This window comes from Canis lupus, chromosome 13 (genome assembly GCF_048164855.1).
Source record: "Canis lupus baileyi chromosome 13, mCanLup2.hap1, whole genome shotgun sequence".
NCBI classification, from domain to species: domain Eukaryota; kingdom Metazoa; phylum Chordata; class Mammalia; order Carnivora; family Canidae; genus Canis; species Canis lupus.
This window is the reverse complement of record NC_132850.1, coordinates 40,844,039-40,861,224: the sequence shown is the minus strand read 5'-3', so window position 1 is coordinate 40,861,224 and position 17,186 is coordinate 40,844,039. Positions and strand designations below refer to the sequence as shown.

Genomic DNA, 17,186 nt, shown 5'->3' with positions numbered 1-17,186 from the left:
GTGTTGAATAAATGGATAACTGAATACATGGGAAACAAACACAAGCTCCTACGCACATCTACACACACACACACACAACACATGTAAGAATAAACTAATACCATCAGGGTCCAAATGGCTTAGAAAAGTATCAAGTAACAAGAGGAGTTTAGAGAAGAGAGTAATGCTGAGGATTAAGGATCATTCTTAGTGAATCTAAGAGCTCCTTTGAGGGCAGGAGCCATTCCTTGCAGAGTCTCCAGCACCCTGGACAGTGCCTCGCACTGCGTATGTTCCACCAACTGCAGAATGAAATGATTCATCTCTCACAAACACCTTTTCATTATTGATATTCCATCAATAATATCAATAATAAATTATTATTACTATTTATAATAATATTTCCATTATTATTTTTAAGATATTAATTTAACTATATTGTTACCATTATTAAAATTTATTTTTCATGAGTTTTGGATCTTTTCTTTCCTTCTGTATTTTACTTTTTTTCCCTTCTGCTTTCTTCATTTTTTAAAAATTTACTTATTTTTAAGTAATCTCTGCTCCTAATGTGGGGCTTGAACTCACAATGCCAAGGTTAAGAGTCACACGCCGTCTCAAGTGAGCTAGCCAGGTGCTTTTGCTTTACTCATTAAACATATATTAATTGTACTCTTTCCTCCCCTCAGGACCTAGTCTAAGCAACTGGGAATAAAGAGGTATGTTAGTTATTGCCATTGCCTTCAGATAAACTACCTTTTATAAATAAGATTTTTTTTCTTCAATTATTTTGTGGTTCAAGACCAGCAGATCATTTGAACTGAAAAACTCCCTTTTCACAAACAACCAAAAACATCATATTTCTCCCTTTCTTTATTCTTTCTCCCACACGTTTCACTCTTGTACAATCTTGTTTTTGATCAAGATTGCCTTAATTAGCATATAACAAATTAAGTCCTTTCATTGTTAATAAAGAAATGAGAGAATATTAATGTTAAAATGATAATGAGCACTTTCTCCTCACATTTTATGAGTTTTATGTAGGCTTATGTCTATCCATGACACTTTAATAAAATAATAGCATAATGCTGGCCAAAGAAGACAAATTAACCTAATTAAAATCTTACATCAGAAGTTACCTTCTATAATTTAGTATTACATTGTTGTACATGGTATGTATTATACTCTTCTAGATCATGGAATTCTATTGTACTAATATGTTTTTAAAACACTGAAACAACTTAAGTGTATTGGGTTTGATAGGATTGATAATATAGCTGGAAGAATTGGGAAGCTGGGAGATAAGAATCTTGAATTCCAGTTTCTATACTGGAACCATCCAAATGACTATAATAAGCGCCTCTCCCTCAATCCACAAATATAATTGTTCACGAAATCCTATCAGTTTGTGAATCTCTCTTCATTTTGTTTTCTCCTCAGTCTCCCAATAATGCTGTTGTTTTATTTCAAGCCTTCTGCCTTGACCTGCACAGTAGCATCCTAACTGATCCCTCCTCCTTGGTCCTTCCTCATTCAAATCCATCTTATAAAAACTAATCAAGTCATATCTGAATAACATAAATCCATCACTTCCCTGCCAAAACAAACAGCAACAACAAAGAACCACCAAAAACTCTCTACTGTACAGGGGATGGGGATTAAATTCTTTAGTTGGGCCCTTATCAGTCTGGTACCAACTACTTTATGTCTAATCAAGGAGCCCACCACATTTTGCTGCAGCCACATTGATTTTTTTCTCTCATCTCTAATAATCCTATTTTTGTTTACGCCTTACAGTTTACATTTTCACAAGCAGATATCTTGACTTGGAAGTTTCCTTCTCTTCCCTACCACCAGGAAAATTGCTTTATCTTTCAGACCCAATTCAAATATAATTTTCTTTGAAATCTTCCTGTCTTTCTCAGATACAATTAGCAACCACTTCTCTGTTCAAACAGCACTTTGTAATTTTTTTATTATAGTCTTTCTTTACTCACTCCCCTTGAAGGTAATAGCTAGGTACTTAGTATAAAATAAGTATCAAGTGTTTATTAAATGAATAAATTGATGAATGACAACTTTGCAAAGTCTCAATTTTTAGTCTATCACTTTAGAAGAATTTTTATAAATGATTTCAAATATCTGGCTTAAACATTTCATGTCTATATTAGTTAGACACATTAAATCAGATGTGAAATAATCTCTACAATAAACAGAATGGACTCTCTCAATGTCACAAGAATATTGCACAGTATAACAGAAAAGTATCTATATGTAAAAATACCTGGCAATGTTTTTGTGAATTCAACGAGAATCTGTACATGACTAGTCGCCATTTCAGTTAAAATGAGAAAATTTTCTTCTGCACTGAATTCTTCTTTTAACTAAATTTTAAGGATAAAAGCAAATGATTAATAAGTAGATAAAGGGATAAATCAACACAAAATCTTTAGACTAAAGAACCTAATGTGGAAAATAAAATTTAAGATCACAGCTCATATTTTTCAGATCTTTGGACAGTTATTACCATCACCTAGATAGAGATGAGACTTCTTATTCTTTGTTTAATCCTTCTAAAAGTTTAAATGTATAACCTATATTCTCAGCTTTAATTATTTCAAAGTAACAAATTAATACATAAATTCTACCTCCAAAGTACCAAAAGCTCCAGAAAATATAACTTTAAACCCATGTATTTTCAGATATTTGTACATACAATTTTATTTGCTATTTCCTGAGGCATCCTCTGTTTGCTGTATGAATCCATAATATAATGCAGAAGATTCTGTTGATCTGGGGTGAGTTCAGTTTTCTCCTACACTGGCAAAAAAATAAAAAGTGTTAGGGAAGATGTTTTTTTTTTTTTTTAATTTTTTTATTTATTTATGATAGTCACAGAGAGAGAGAGAGAGAGAGAGGCAGAGACACAGGCAGAGGGAGAAGCAGGCTCCATGCACCGGGAGCCTGACGTGGGATTCGATCCCGGGTCTCCAGGATCGTGCCCTGGGCCAAAGGCAGGCGCTAAACCACTGCGCCACCCAGGGATCCCAGGGAAGATGGTTTTAAGAAATTTTTTGCATATGTGCATTCATCTAGGGTAAACTAATCTCAGAAATTTTTGATAAAATCCCTAAGTATGGCAGGAACTCTGCACTCTGATATAATGTATACTGTAATTGCTTACTCAGAGTCCTTGGGCAAGCCATATTACATTTCACTAAATGTGTCCCCAGTTGTTCATTTTTATATCTGTAAAATAGGGATAACAAAATATCCATTTCATATATTTCTCAGGAATATATGATAGTTTGGATATGAAGCCTACTAAGCCCATTCACAGAGAAGTTCAGTGAAAGTTCAAGGTTGAATCACTAAGGAAAAGTTCATACACTTAAAGGCATTCATATAGAGCAGGAGTTGACCAACTATGGCCCATAAACCAAATCTACCTGGTTTTGTGACTCTATTGGAACACAAGCACACTCACTTGTTTATGTGTTATTTATGCTGCTTCTGCACTAAAATGGCAGAGTTGAGTAGTTGTCATAGAGACTTTGTGGCCAAAGCCTAAAATATCTCTTTACAGAAGAAAGTGTTTGCCTAGCCCCGCAGTAGAATCATCAATCTGGACAATTCAAACCCTGAACACTTTTTCCCTTACTAGCATCCGTTGAAGAGTGTGGATATTTGTGTCAACCCTTTGCTTCCTTATACCAAAGTGTTATTGATGAAGTACTATGGCAAGATAAGACTTTGATATGAAATTATTTTTTTCTGAAATGAATGCAAAATATTATACTTAGAAAACTAAATGTGGATGAAGTTTTCCTTGTTAGTAGTACAATAAATATTAAGAAGAGTGGGACTTAAACAATCATGGATTTTTGTTTTCTTAACTAATGGCAAATTAAAGTTCTTCCATATATCCTGTGGATTATCATAATGTGTCTAATCATCCAAATGCTGTTCTTCTATTATGTCTCAAGTTGTTCAAAGGATTTCTTGCATAATGTGTGAGCTCAATGGGAAAGACTTTTCTCTATTGTTCCACAGATATATAACCACCCAATTTTACCCATTGATAGGAACTAATCCACAAATCTCTACTGAGTCCACATCCTTTCAATTTTATGCTTCCTTTCTCAGTGACAGAGAAAAGAAAATGGTCATCAAAAATCCACTTGAAAAATCCATTTTCTACACTGAACCATGTCTACTGGCAACCTCTTGGTAGTAGGAGTGGAATGGAGCCAGGAAGACAGAGTATTCACTTTTTTACATTATTACATTGCTATTATTTGAATTTCTACACCAAAGCAGATATTACTTTCTTGATTAAAAAGAAGAAACCCACTTAATGCACAACTGAAATGAAATTCTGCTTAGAGCTGTGGCTCTAATGTTAAATAAAACCTCCCAGCCAGATCACTATATGCCTAGAAGCTCAGCTGCTGTGGGCTTTAGCAGACACCATCACATGTTATTACCCTGCATGACTTGGTTGTCGAGGTCACTTGTCGCAAATCCCGACCTTCGCTGTCTTCATTAATGGTCTGATCTGCATGCTGCTTCACGTTTTTTCTTAGTCGTTTAGATTTACACTGAATTTCAGTTAACAAGCCTGAAAAAATAAAACACAAAGATCTCACCACAGAGTCCTATTGGGCGTGTGGTCCTGAGGCAGCTGACGGACGTGTAGTCAGCTCACATCTATGCAATTTGGCACAAAGCTAATTCTAGCCCTTTTGAATTTTGAGACGTGGCCCTGAACCAGAAATGTATCCTTCTATGAATCTCAGTTTCTTCATTTATAAAACAGGAAAAATATCTACCTCAAAGAGTTTCATGTAGATTAATTGGATTTTTTAAAAATATATTTTATGTAAAGAATTTGTAATACCAAAGCATTGTACAAATGTAAGGTATTCAGTCAATAAAAAAGTGAATGACACGCTCCCTATTCCTGGCCTAGGAGATCCTGAAAGTTTGTGTTTCACAATGTAACATTAATATTATTTCTCATCCATATTTACATAACTGTATCATAAAAAGTGTATTCAATTTCACATTAAACATACATAAGTAAACACATGCTGAGCAAAAAACCCGTCAACATCATTTAGGGAAAATTTTAAATCTCTTTAATTTTTAGACTATAAATTATTAGAGCATCATTAGAGATGAAAATCACTCAAAGGGACTTTGAAATTTCCTTTTGAATAATAATATAATAGCACCATTTAGTTTATACTTAAACAGAGCCATAAAAACCAATGCAGAACAATCTTCCATATTCCCATTTAATGTCCTTATTTTTCAATGCCAACGAAACTAAGTTTCAACAATGTCTTTGTCCAGGGAATTTATTTTGTGAGATCAGATGAAAGCTCTGCATCTGTTACTGGACAAGTTTGCATCAATAATAGTATAGACTCTTAGAGGCAGAATCATGAAAAATGTTCTCAGTACTTCTGTCGGAACAAGTTCATATTTAAGTGATGAGCAACATGAACCAAAGTATCAAAGCGTTTCCATTGCAGGATTGGATTCCAGCAATGGTCTCTACTGCAGTCTCTTGTTTCATATGCCAAGAGGCGATAGTGATCATCTACTATAAAACTTTCATCCACCCAGGACTGGATTATTTACACTGACCTTTTTTCCCCCTCCTGCACACATTATTTCTCTGGGTCCATCCCAGTCACCTGTACAGTTTGGGAACAATAGTCTTGGAGTCACCTTCCAAAGGCTTTTCTTCCATGTGACATTCCCTCCCTGAATGTTATCATCCCCTTGGTGACATTTGTTTGTCATTTGTGTTTTGAGGAGGAATAGGACATATCTCAAAATCTGAATGGTCTGTAGAATTTGCAGAATGAAAAATTAGTATGTTATATACTAGCATGCATTCCAAATTGATGAAGATTATGGTTTTTCACAAAACCAGCAGTTAATACAGTGTCTCTTTATCAGATCAAAGGGCCAAATTATATTAAAATTCACAGTAGTTAATTTCCTGTGTAAACCTATACAAATTGGTTCAACGCTGCACTAAGAGAAGAAGGACTTCTAATAAAATGACTTGGTTTAAAACTCTATTTAGACAATTCAGAGGCAGTTAGACCTTCTAAAACCTTCTTAATCTTTCCCACAACTGTGAATTATTATGCTAATTAAACAATAAGAAAGATATTAAATCAAAGTTGGAGAAAATTTTTAGGCTGTCGTCATTCAGCTTACTAAAACATGTTATTTTCACCGTAGATTAAAGCCGCTTCCCTCCACATGTGATTCCTTGCAACAATGAATAACATAAAGCTGCTTCGCTCAGGTGAATAAAATGCTCTTTAGCTGACACTTTGGACCATTTCGGTGGTTCACGACCCTTTTCAAGAACCTCGATGGCTTAGTAAATCCCTTCTTAATACGTGAAGTACCCTTCTAATCATACGAGTTACCTGCCGTCTGCCTCCTTAAGAGATTTTTAGTGGAATTTAATTGTTTGATGTGAATACCTGTATACATACATTCAGCCAACATTCCCATCTCTTTGCATTTTCTTAGGCGACACTCTTGGCACTTTCGCCGCATGTACATATCCATCACACAGTTGCCCCCGTTTTTACACTTGTACACAGCATTTTTGGTGATGCTTCTCCTGAAGAAACCTGTGGAAGAAACACAGAAAGGAGTAAAAGGGCTCCTAACAATTCCAAATCAGAAAAGCCCATTAGGATTAAGGATGCGGAAGCATCTTCTCAAGAACCCCTGGGAGAGACCCCAGGCATCCCTGAGTGTGCAGCTGACAAAGGTAATTTCGACCTCCCTGTGTCATCCAGAAGGCTGCAGTTTTGACTTTCTCTCTCAAAGATAAAGACATGTTTGAATTATAACCTCTCTTAGGATAAAATCTCACTTTGTTGGGGTTTTTTTGGGGGGGAGGAGGTCCTTTTTAAAGATTTATTTATCTCAAAGAGAGAAAAGGGAGAGGGGCAGAGGGAGAAGGAGAAAATCTCAAGCAGAGGCCCTGCTGAGCTCAGAGCCAGATGTGGGGCTCATGTCAGGTCACCAACTGAGCCAAAATCAAGGATCCGGCACTTAACAGACTGCACCACCCAGGCCCCCTGCAACTTGTGTTTTAAGAAAGGAGAGTTACTTTCCCTTGCTTTTCATTGGGAGAGGACTTCGTGCCGGTGAGCTCCAGGTACCAGTGGTACAAAAGCGAGTAAGGAGTGTCTGTCCTTCCAGAGTTCACAGCCTGGTTGAGGGCAAAGCCACGCAAACAACCAAACAAGTGAAATTAAATGTTCCTGGGCTGTGCCAGGTAGAGGAGGCAGGGAGAACGGTCAGCTCTGGGTGAAGAGATCAGACCTGGAAGTGTTGAGCTAAGCCTTGCAAAAGGAGTTGCCATTTACCGGGAAGACTGGGAGAGGTCACGCTGAAGGTTTCAATTCGGGACCAGCGGGACCAGCGGGGCCGGCCCAGCGTGCTAATACACCTGCCAACCTTGATTTATTTTTTTATTTTTTTTAAATATTTTTTTTAATTTTTATTTATTTACGATAGTCACAGAGAGAGAAAGAGAGGCAGAGACACAGGCAGAGAGAAGCAGGCTCCGTGCACTGGGAGCCCGACGTGGGAATCTGGGAATCGATCCTGGGTCTCCAGGATCGCGCCCTAGGCCAAAGGCAGGCGCCAAACCGCTGCGCCAACCAGGGATCCCCCAACCTTGATTTAAAGGCAAACACCTCCCCTGAGAAGATGTGGCCACAACTGCAGCCTGCGACAGGTAAGCTGCAGCCAAGACGAAAACACAACTGCCTTCCTTTGTCTTTTCCTCCATTTGCCACTTCTGCTCTCTCTCCCCTACCTGGCTGTCATTTCTGACTTTTCCAGAGTCGAGGTGAGGAGATGACATGGGGAATAAGGACAGGAGTGTGGGAGGCAAGGAGAAGAAGCAACTGGGAAGTGCTGACTTGCCGATACTGTTAGAAGAGAGCTTGTTCCCAGCACATTTCTGAAATTGGCTCCTTCTCTCTTGAGTTAGTTTCCTTGGAGGATGCCCACCACTGGGGTATGTTCCTTTGCAATTCCTCCACGAGGGCAAATGCATCCCTATTCTAGCCCACAACTTGGACTCCTTTCTTCTGCATCTAGGAATTTGGCAATATGCCACCATCCTCCCTACTCTGTAGTCCTTCCACATGGCCTTCTTGTCAGGAGCTTAAGATAACCCCGTGCCAGCTTTCTCTGGTCTAGCAAATTGTGAGGAGCAGAAATCTCTCCCACTTACCCATAACACAGCCATCATACTTCTTGCCCTTTCAGCTTCTCAGGGGAAAGTCAGATGCCTGTGTCCCTCAGCTGTAGAGGATACATATCAATCTCCTCAAGTGATCCTGTTTTTTGTGGGGTTTTTTTTAAAAGATTTTATTTATTTATTTGTGAGAGGCAGAGATAGTGACAGAGAGCACAAGCAGGGAGGAGAGGAAGAAGCAGGCTCCCCACTGAGCAGGGAGCTGGATACAGGGCTCCATCCCAGGACCTGAGCTGAAGGGAGATGCTTAACTAACTGAGCCACCCAGGTGCCCTTCAAGTGATCCTGTTACAGACCCTTTTGTTCCACACAGAGCAGCAGGGCCTCCTTAGTGTATAGATTACACCTTGGCAATGGAGGGGACCTGTTTTCCTAATCCTCACAAAAGTACCATACCTTCAGTGGTGGCCCCCAGAGCAGATACCTGCATCTCACAACCCCAACCCCTGCAATGGAGATACAGGATTTATAGCACACTAGTCACATGCTCCAAAGTCTTTAAACACTACTCTAGAATGTCCAACTCCTGTCCACTTCATACCCTCAAAGTAGGTCAGGTTTTAACTATTTCTTAACTACCCACTGAAAGATGGGCTCACTTTGGATGTAGCAACTAGTGTCTTCATGAATGCTGAAATTGAGACTCTGAGAGTCTACTTTAACAGCCTATTGGAATAATAGTTAGTATTTATTAAGCACTCACTAGTTGTTGTTCTAACCACTTCACCTCCATTTAGTTATTTAACCTTCAAACAACTTTATCATGAAGATAATATCGTATGTCCCCATATTACAGACATGGAAGAGAGGCACAGAGAGATTAAGCATCTTGGCCATGATTATATGGTTCATAAGTAGATTAGTAGGATTCAAAACTAGGCAGTGATGTGACAAAGCCCACACTCCTAACCACAATACCATAATTACCTCCTTTGGGTCCTAAGAGGATAGAATACTAATATTAAGTACCTACCATTTTTGTTCTCTGACTTATGAGACACCCAGATAAACAAAACATTCCTTGTCCTCAGAGCTTCCAACTTAGAAGACAAAGAAGTAAATTTACAGCCCAATATACGGTAGAGTGATAGGATAGCCAATTAAGTAATAAATTATTGGAATGTAGATGAAAAAGTGATCATTTCAGGGTCACCCTATATGCTTGTGAATATTATGCCACATTTGGGGAGGTGATTCCATCACAGACATAGAGATTTGCACATTTGTTATGATAATTTTTCTAGCAGAAGGCAATAAAAATTGTTCCAGTAAAATAAGTATAACATGACAATGTCCTAATAGCTAGAAATTTAGAGTCTTGAGGAAAAGGCATTGTATGGCCTAGGAATGGCCCTGATTAATCTGAGTAGGGGAAATTGGAGAGGACATCATGAAGGAAGTAGAATTTGAGCTAGGCATTAGAGACTAAGTAGAGCTTTAAAACATGGACTGTGAGGGAGGAAAGATATTCTGGGAAATGAGAGAGTTATGCATATGCCAAGGAAGGGTGGATGATCTATTTTGGTGGGAGAGTAGCATATAGAGAGAATTAGGGGAAGGTGGGCAAGGTATGTAATGGGACAGAATATGATAAATGCCTTTCAACATGAGGCAAAAGCAGTTGAGTTTTTACCACTGTTGAGTGGTAAAAACTAGAAAGAGAGAAGCCCATTAGAAGGTTTTGGCAGAGAGGGTGTGACCTAAACTGCCTCTTGGGAAGAATCCTTGATGCAAAGTGAAAAATGTGGAACAGCGGAGAGGTGATTGGTGCCTGCACTGGATGATGAGAACAGGGAAGAGGAGACAGGGGACCTCAGGATTTGGTAACAAACTCAACATAAAACCAGAGGCTAAAGAAAAAGTTAGAGATAGCAAGGTTTAGAAAGTCATAGACTTGCCTGTGAATCTGTCAGCTGGTGTAACTTTCAGTAGGAAAGATCTTACCATTTTCCTAAATGTCAAATCCAACCACACAAAGTCTAAAAAAAGACTTTGTGCTTCAGATCAACATTGATACTGGGAGTGCAAATACCAAAGCATGCATTTTAAAAGAGTCCCTAGGCAAAAAAAGGAAGGCTGGAAGGAAGAATAACGAAGGAGAGAAGAAAGAAAAAAGGAAGGAAGGAGGGAGGGAGGGAGGGAAGAAGGAAGGAAGGAAGGGGAGGGACAGAGGGAGGGAGGAAGGAAATGTTTTTCCTCATTCCTTAGTCAACCTGAGTCAATCTTCCCATGAATATTCAGCCCCTCCCCCAGGAATGATTCCATTTAAAAACCATTGTAGTTACTGGTAGCTTACTAGTTAACAGAATTAAACCTCCTTATTCCAAGATGAATCAAAGAAACAGTACTAGGACAATTCTGCAGAGTTGGGTTGTTTTTTTTGTTTTTTTTTTTAACTCTGGTATTAACTGAGAAAGAAATCATTATCATCTCAATAGCTGAATTAATTACCTTTCACTCTGAGGTGGCAACACAATATTATCATTACATCACTTAAACCTGGGGGCTTATACAGTACTTATACTGATGCAAATCCATCCATACACATACTTCTGCCTCTATCTTGTGCATATTCAACAATGCCCACAAACTCCATTTGGAAATGAAAGGGAAGGAAATTCACTGAGGAACAGAGACTCCCTGGTAATGAAAGGTAAGTAGACAGAGCTGGCATCGCCATCTGAAGAAGGTGTAGCACCAGGGGAACTCCTGCGGGGGAGGAGAATGTCTGTAGGAGAGTAGAATGGGTCCCTCAGGTGTACAGAATATTGCCTATTTCTCTGTTTCTCTGCTGGTTTATACAGACAAAACTCACATACATACCCTACTCCCAACTCATATAGACATATGTGTGTGTGCACACACATGCAGAGACGCAAGCACACACGCATGTGCACACATCAGACACCACTGGTGACCCATTACTTTAAAATCAATGAAATCTTGGTTGTTTAAAACTTTCAAGGTCTCAGGGTGCCTGGGTGGCTCCGTGGGTTAAGCGTCCAACTCCTGACTTCATTTCAGGTCATGATCTTAGGATCCTGAAATCAAGCCCTGTGTCTGGCTCTGTGCTCAGCAGGGAGTCTGCTTGAGATTCTCTCCCTCTCCTTCTGCCCCTCCACTACTTGCTTGCTCTTTCTCCCTAATCAATCTTTAAAAAAAAAAAAAAAAAAAAAAACTTTCAGGTTCTCCATACTTCTTAAACAGCAACAAATGCACAAAGCCATCTTTATATCCAATACAGACTAAATATAGCCTTTAGGTCCGTCTCAGCACATTGTCAAATAAAAAGGATTCAGCCACCCACTTGGGTAGAACATAACTTGTATCAGGCACTGTTCTAAACACTTTGCATATGGTGACTCATTTAATATTCATAACAATCCTATGAAGTTGATTCTGTTATTATATCCCTCTTACAGCTAAGGAGACAGGATACACAGAGAAGAAGCATTTTGCTCAAGGTCCTACAGATAATAAATAGTGGAGCTTGGATTTGAACCCCAACAGGCTCAGTTCCAAACTCGATGCTCTTGACCCGTACGTTAGGCTGTCCTTCTAGAAAGGAGCTTACATTGCTAAAAATGGTCTTTAGACATTAATCTTTTTAGAACTTGGTAATAGACTCCTGATCACCTAGCAGGAGCAGTGTCAGACTGTTATTTTCGAAAAAGCAAACCTCAATCCTCTGAGATAAAGTTGATGAAAATTATATTTTAAGTTTTTATTTTAATTGGAGTTAATATACAGGGTTATGTTAGTTTCAGGTATACAATACAATGATTCAACACTTCCATACAACACCCGGTGCTCACTGCATTAAGTGCCCTCCTTCATCACCATCACCTATCTCACCCATCTCCCCATCCACTTCTCCTCTGATAACCATCAGTCTGTTTTCTATAATTATGAGTCTGTTTCTTGGTTTCTCTATCGATCTAGATATCTACCTATCTCTTTTCTCTTTGATCATTTATTTTGTTTCTTAAACCCCACATATGAGTGAAATCCTATGGTATTTGCTTTCTCTGACTTATTTCACTTAGCATTATACTCTCTAGCTCCATACATGTCATGCAAATGGTAAGATCTCATTCTTTTTATAGCTGAATATTCCACTGTATATGTACACCACATCTTCTTTTTCCAGTCATCTATCAGTGGACACTTGGGCTGCTTCCATACCTTCACTATTGTAAATAATGCCGCTGTACACATACGGGTGCGTGTATCCCTTTGAATTAGTGTTTTTGTAGTCTTTGGGTAAATACCCTGTAGTGTGGTTACTGAATCATATAGTAGTTCTATTTTCAACTTTTTAAGGAAATTTCATGCTGTTTTCCTACCCTACTGCCCTACTTTGCATTCCCACCAATGGCTGTCCTACTTTGCATTCCCACCAATACTGCAAGAGGGTTCTGTTTTCTTCACATCTTCACCCACACCAGTTATTTCTTGTGATGAAAATTATGATTGACTATTTAGTACCTGCTAATAATTAATTTTGAGTTTTTCCTTTAATCTATTGGAAAGCCACAGATAGTCAAACAAATTTAACCTGACTTTTCCAACACTTGCTTTTACCAACTACAATCCCTATTGATTTTTTTCTTAAATACATTTTAAAAGGACTTACTTAAATAAAATAAAATAAAAATAAAAGGACTGACTTTGAATAATTTTAGGAAGCTGCCTAACATCCTTTTAAAAAGTAGACAAATCTACAAACAGTAGTCAAAGGGCTATACACTTTAAAGGCTATACCCTTAGTAGTCAAAGAGCTATACCCTTTCTAACTTTAGAAGTCAAACTTCTCTACCCCCTTCTGTCAAAAATACCACAAAATAAATGTTCATGGAAATTGCATAGTCTCTAGGAGTTAGAATACAACTCCCTCAGTGTAACAAAAATGTTGATGAATCTCTGAAAACCAGGACACAAAGTAAATTTATTAAAAAAAAAAAAAACTTGCCCAAGACAGTTGCAGAAGAATGCAGGATTAGGAGCAATGGAGGAAACTCCAAGTTCAGATACAAGATGCTGATGGCCTACAAACTCTCAGAGGGAGCATGGTGCTAAGCCAGGAGTTTGCAAACTACAGCATCCAGGACAAATTCCACCCCCTGCCTATTTCTGTATGACTTTTAGATTTTTAGTGAGTGAAAAAAAGTCAAAAAGAAAATTATTTTGTGGTATGTGAAAGTTGTACAGGACATTCAAATTTTAGCATCCATAAATAAAGTTTTACTAGAACATCGCCAAGTTCATTCACATGCATGCCTGCTTTCACACTACAGTGACAGTCAAATAGTTGTGACAGAGACCTTAATACCTACAAAGCCTAAAATATTAACTATCTTATCTGGCCCTTAACAAAAAGTTTGCCCTCCATCTAATCCATGGATTGCAGTAGTATTTGCATGCTATCTCAAGCAAGGAATATAAACCAGAGTGGGAGGTGGACCTCCAGGGAGAATGGGGAGTCCCCATGCCTGGAAGATAAAGACCCTAACATTCTATCCAACCACACATCTTGTCCGTCCTCCAGATTGCTAAAAGCAGGCTGTATAAACACAAACAGTAGCCTTACAGGAGCAAACAGGAAATCTCAGAGGCCATTAAATGAAACCACTCTCCTTTCTGAAGTCATATGAGAATTGCCTTTGTGGGAGTTTGCCTGGGAGGCAACTCAGTCTATTCCTACTTTCTCACCTTCACTTATTAATAGAAGGTACAGGGTCAAAGTATAAGGCATTGCAAGGTAAGCTCCCACAAAGGCAATTCTGAAATTATATATTTTAATCCTCATGTGTATCACAATTAGAAATGAAAATACTTAGATGCTTCATTATTTTTAAAAGTGATATGACTAGTGGTTGTCATTTCTATGTGTGAAAGGGGCTGACAACCCTACTTTCTTATTAAGAAGATAGTCTCTTTACACACAAATGAGTGTTGTTCAATAATTTAGAGTTGTGACTGCTTTTAGAAAGCATGTTGGTCAAAAAAAAAGAAAGAAAGAAAGAAAGAAAGTAAGAAAGAAAGAAAGAAAGCAAGCAAGCAAGCATGTTGGTGGAGAACAAACACCAAGAAACCATTTCGTCAAACAACCAATGGTTTTGGATTCACCATCACCTAGATCGTGTTTGTTTTTCTCTTCATTCATGTGTTTTTTTTTTCCTAAATGCAAAACCAACTTTTAAAACATTCATTTTCCTTGCATATGCCTTTGGAAAGTGCTATCTTTGGAAAGTCATTGACAGCAGGTTACAAGGAAAGACAACACAGAGAAAAAGTATAGCTCAGGAATCCTGAGGATCTGACTACCAATTCTACTCCATTCTTTCACAGCTGTGAGACCTGGACAAGTTTCTGAGTGTTGGTATCTTTATTTCCAAAAATGAGATGACAATACCATCTCCTGGAGCCATTATAAGGATTAATGAAATAAACAGTCTACGGTGGGAACTGCCCAGCCCATAACACAGAGTCATGACCTTCCTCAAATGTTTGAGTCCATTAATTATTTTTTCAATAATTTCGGCAATGTTAATATGAAAGGATAATTTCTTGAGTAATTCATGCATGCTTTGTTCTTTCTCCTATTGTTTTTTGGTGTGTTTTTTTCCTTTTCTTCTTTTCTTCCCTCCTCCTCCCTTTTATTTGGGGGGGGGGGGTTCTTTCCCATCCCAAGAGGGTAGCCATTTTTCTATGTTCACTTGATAAAACAAAAGCTAAAGCTGTCCATCTCTAAGAAAAGATAAATCATGCATAGAGCTTTTGTTTTCTACTGCTTATTGAAAGGGTTATACTGGATCATCTCAAATACAATGGAGGTGGGGGTCAATACTTTTAGATTGGGAAAATGAGGGGAGGGGTAATAATGCTCTGCGTGAGCTTGATTTTGCATGTCTTTTTTTTTTTTTTTGTAATTTTTTTTTTATTGGAGTTCGATTTGCCAACATACAGCATATCGCCCAGGGCTCATCCCGTCAAGTGCCCGCCTCAGTGCTCATCACCCAGTCCCTCCATTCCCCCTGCCCACCTCCCTTTCCACTACTCCTTGTTCATTTCCCAGAGTTAGGAGTCTCTCATGTTCTGTCTCCCTCTCTGATATTTCCCACTCATTTTCAGACTCCCAGATAGGCAAATTCCCAGGAGCTGGAGGCTTAAGCAAACTGGAGGGTTTTTTTCAGTCATTACTTTCATATTTACATATTGCTTATATATTTAGTTCAAATACCTTTTCTTGTTTAAATATAATTTTATGTCTTAGGTGTGTCTTGCATCATTGCTATATATTTATGTGAAATTTCAATTTTTATCCACTGGAAATCATCCTTTCATTACTTGATTTTTCTGTATGTTCTTTTTGATACTATTTCATTATTTTTACATTTTGTAATCTTTAACTTTTTTGTTTCACTGTTTTTTCTTTTTGTCTATTTTAGCTCAGTTCTACAAACTTCCCCTGCTTTGCTTTACAATGGTGAGTAAGAGAGCTGGAATTTTGTCTGTTTTGTACACTGCTGCATCTCCCATGCTTAGAATAATGCCTGGCATATGGTTGGTACTTAATAATAGTTGCTGAATAAAGAACAGAATTAATGAATTCAAACTCTCAGGAGCTAGAAGCTTACTTAATTAGTTAATAGGAAGAGAGATAGTTTTGAAGACCGTGTATGATCAAAGTTTGGGAGGCTAGATGAGCAGAAGGGTAACAAAAATAAAATAATGAGAATTTACCAACAAAGCAGCAATTACTAATGATCACTGAGCATTTAAGTGTGCCAGGTATAGAACAGGACATTTCAAAAACAATCTCTCATTTTTTTCTTCACAATTCAATGATAATAGTAATAATAATGGACATTTATTGAGGGTTCACCATAGGCAAGGCATATGTTAATTGGTTTATACATATGATCTTGTTTAATTTTCCCACTGACCCCTAGGTACCTACTTCAAAGAGTGGTCCTGAAGATTAAACAAACTAATTCAGGTAAAACCCCAGATAAAGCTTGCACATAATAATTATTTGATATATCTTATCTCCCAGCTGCATCACCATTATCCTCATCTCAGCCTCAACCTTCTTCTCCTCATCTCCTCCTTCTCCTCATCTTTATTAATTATCCTCATTTATTAGGAGAAAAGTCTAAAGCCCAGACACACTGAGTTAACTAGGAACAGCTGGGAAGAAAATCAGCAGTGGGGGGAAGGGGATGTTGAAATCTGGGTTGTCTGCTGTCAGAATCTGATTCCTCCTGTGAATTTTATAACACTTATCACAAAAGGTGTCCAGGGGGCACCTGGGTGGCTCAGCAGTTGAGTGTCTGCCTTTGGCTCAGGTCATGATCCCCAGGTCCTGGGATCGAGTCCTGCACCAGGCTCTCTGCATGGAGCCTGCTTCTCCCTCTGCCTCTGTCTCTACCTCTCTCTCTGTGTATCTCTCATGAATAAATGGATAAAATCTTAAAAAAAAAAAAAACTACTTCCAATGCAGTGACATAGTTTAAGCCCTACCCCCTTGCATCCCACTCTAAAATAATTTGACCCACAGAGATCAGTAGGTTCATTATCAGATTTTATAAAATCAGACCTCAAAATCAAATCGGATTTCAGGAAGTTCATGTGTGAGTCAGGGCACCTACCTCAGCCCTGACCCATTGGAAACACTCCACATCTATTTTACACACCAGAACAGTTGCAATAACTATGGAGTCTTTTCTAGAATGTCAGGACTAAGAATATGTTCAAAAGGACAACAGGTCACCCATTTACTCACAAAACTTCTTTTACGAATTCTACCTTTCTCTAGCTGATAAGTGAAGACTCTCCCAGCCTAGAGATGGATGTGACTGACGTTGACCTATTTGGAAATGTAGCC

General features: G+C 38.3%; 1 protein-coding gene across 8 annotated transcripts in view; it reads right to left on the bottom strand.

Annotated features, from left to right (window-relative positions):
• NR1H4 (nuclear receptor subfamily 1 group H member 4) overlaps positions 1 to 17,186 on the bottom strand; it is a 110,986-nt gene that overhangs the window by 17,764 nt on the left and 76,036 nt on the right. For 6 of the 8 annotated variants that reach the window (XM_072773282.1, XM_072773281.1, XM_072773279.1 and 3 more), the window contains 4 exons: positions 6,495 to 6,647; positions 4,467 to 4,600; positions 2,696 to 2,794; positions 2,264 to 2,363 (listed from right to left, as the gene is read on the bottom strand). In XM_072773282.1, coding sequence (XP_072629383.1) covers positions 2,264 to 2,363; positions 2,696 to 2,794; positions 4,467 to 4,600; positions 6,495 to 6,647 — 486 coding nt within the window. The remainder of the gene's footprint in view (positions 1 to 2,263; positions 2,364 to 2,695; positions 2,795 to 4,466; positions 4,601 to 6,494; positions 6,648 to 17,186) is intronic. The other 2 variants (XM_072773284.1, XM_072773277.1) reach the window with 1 other exon arrangement.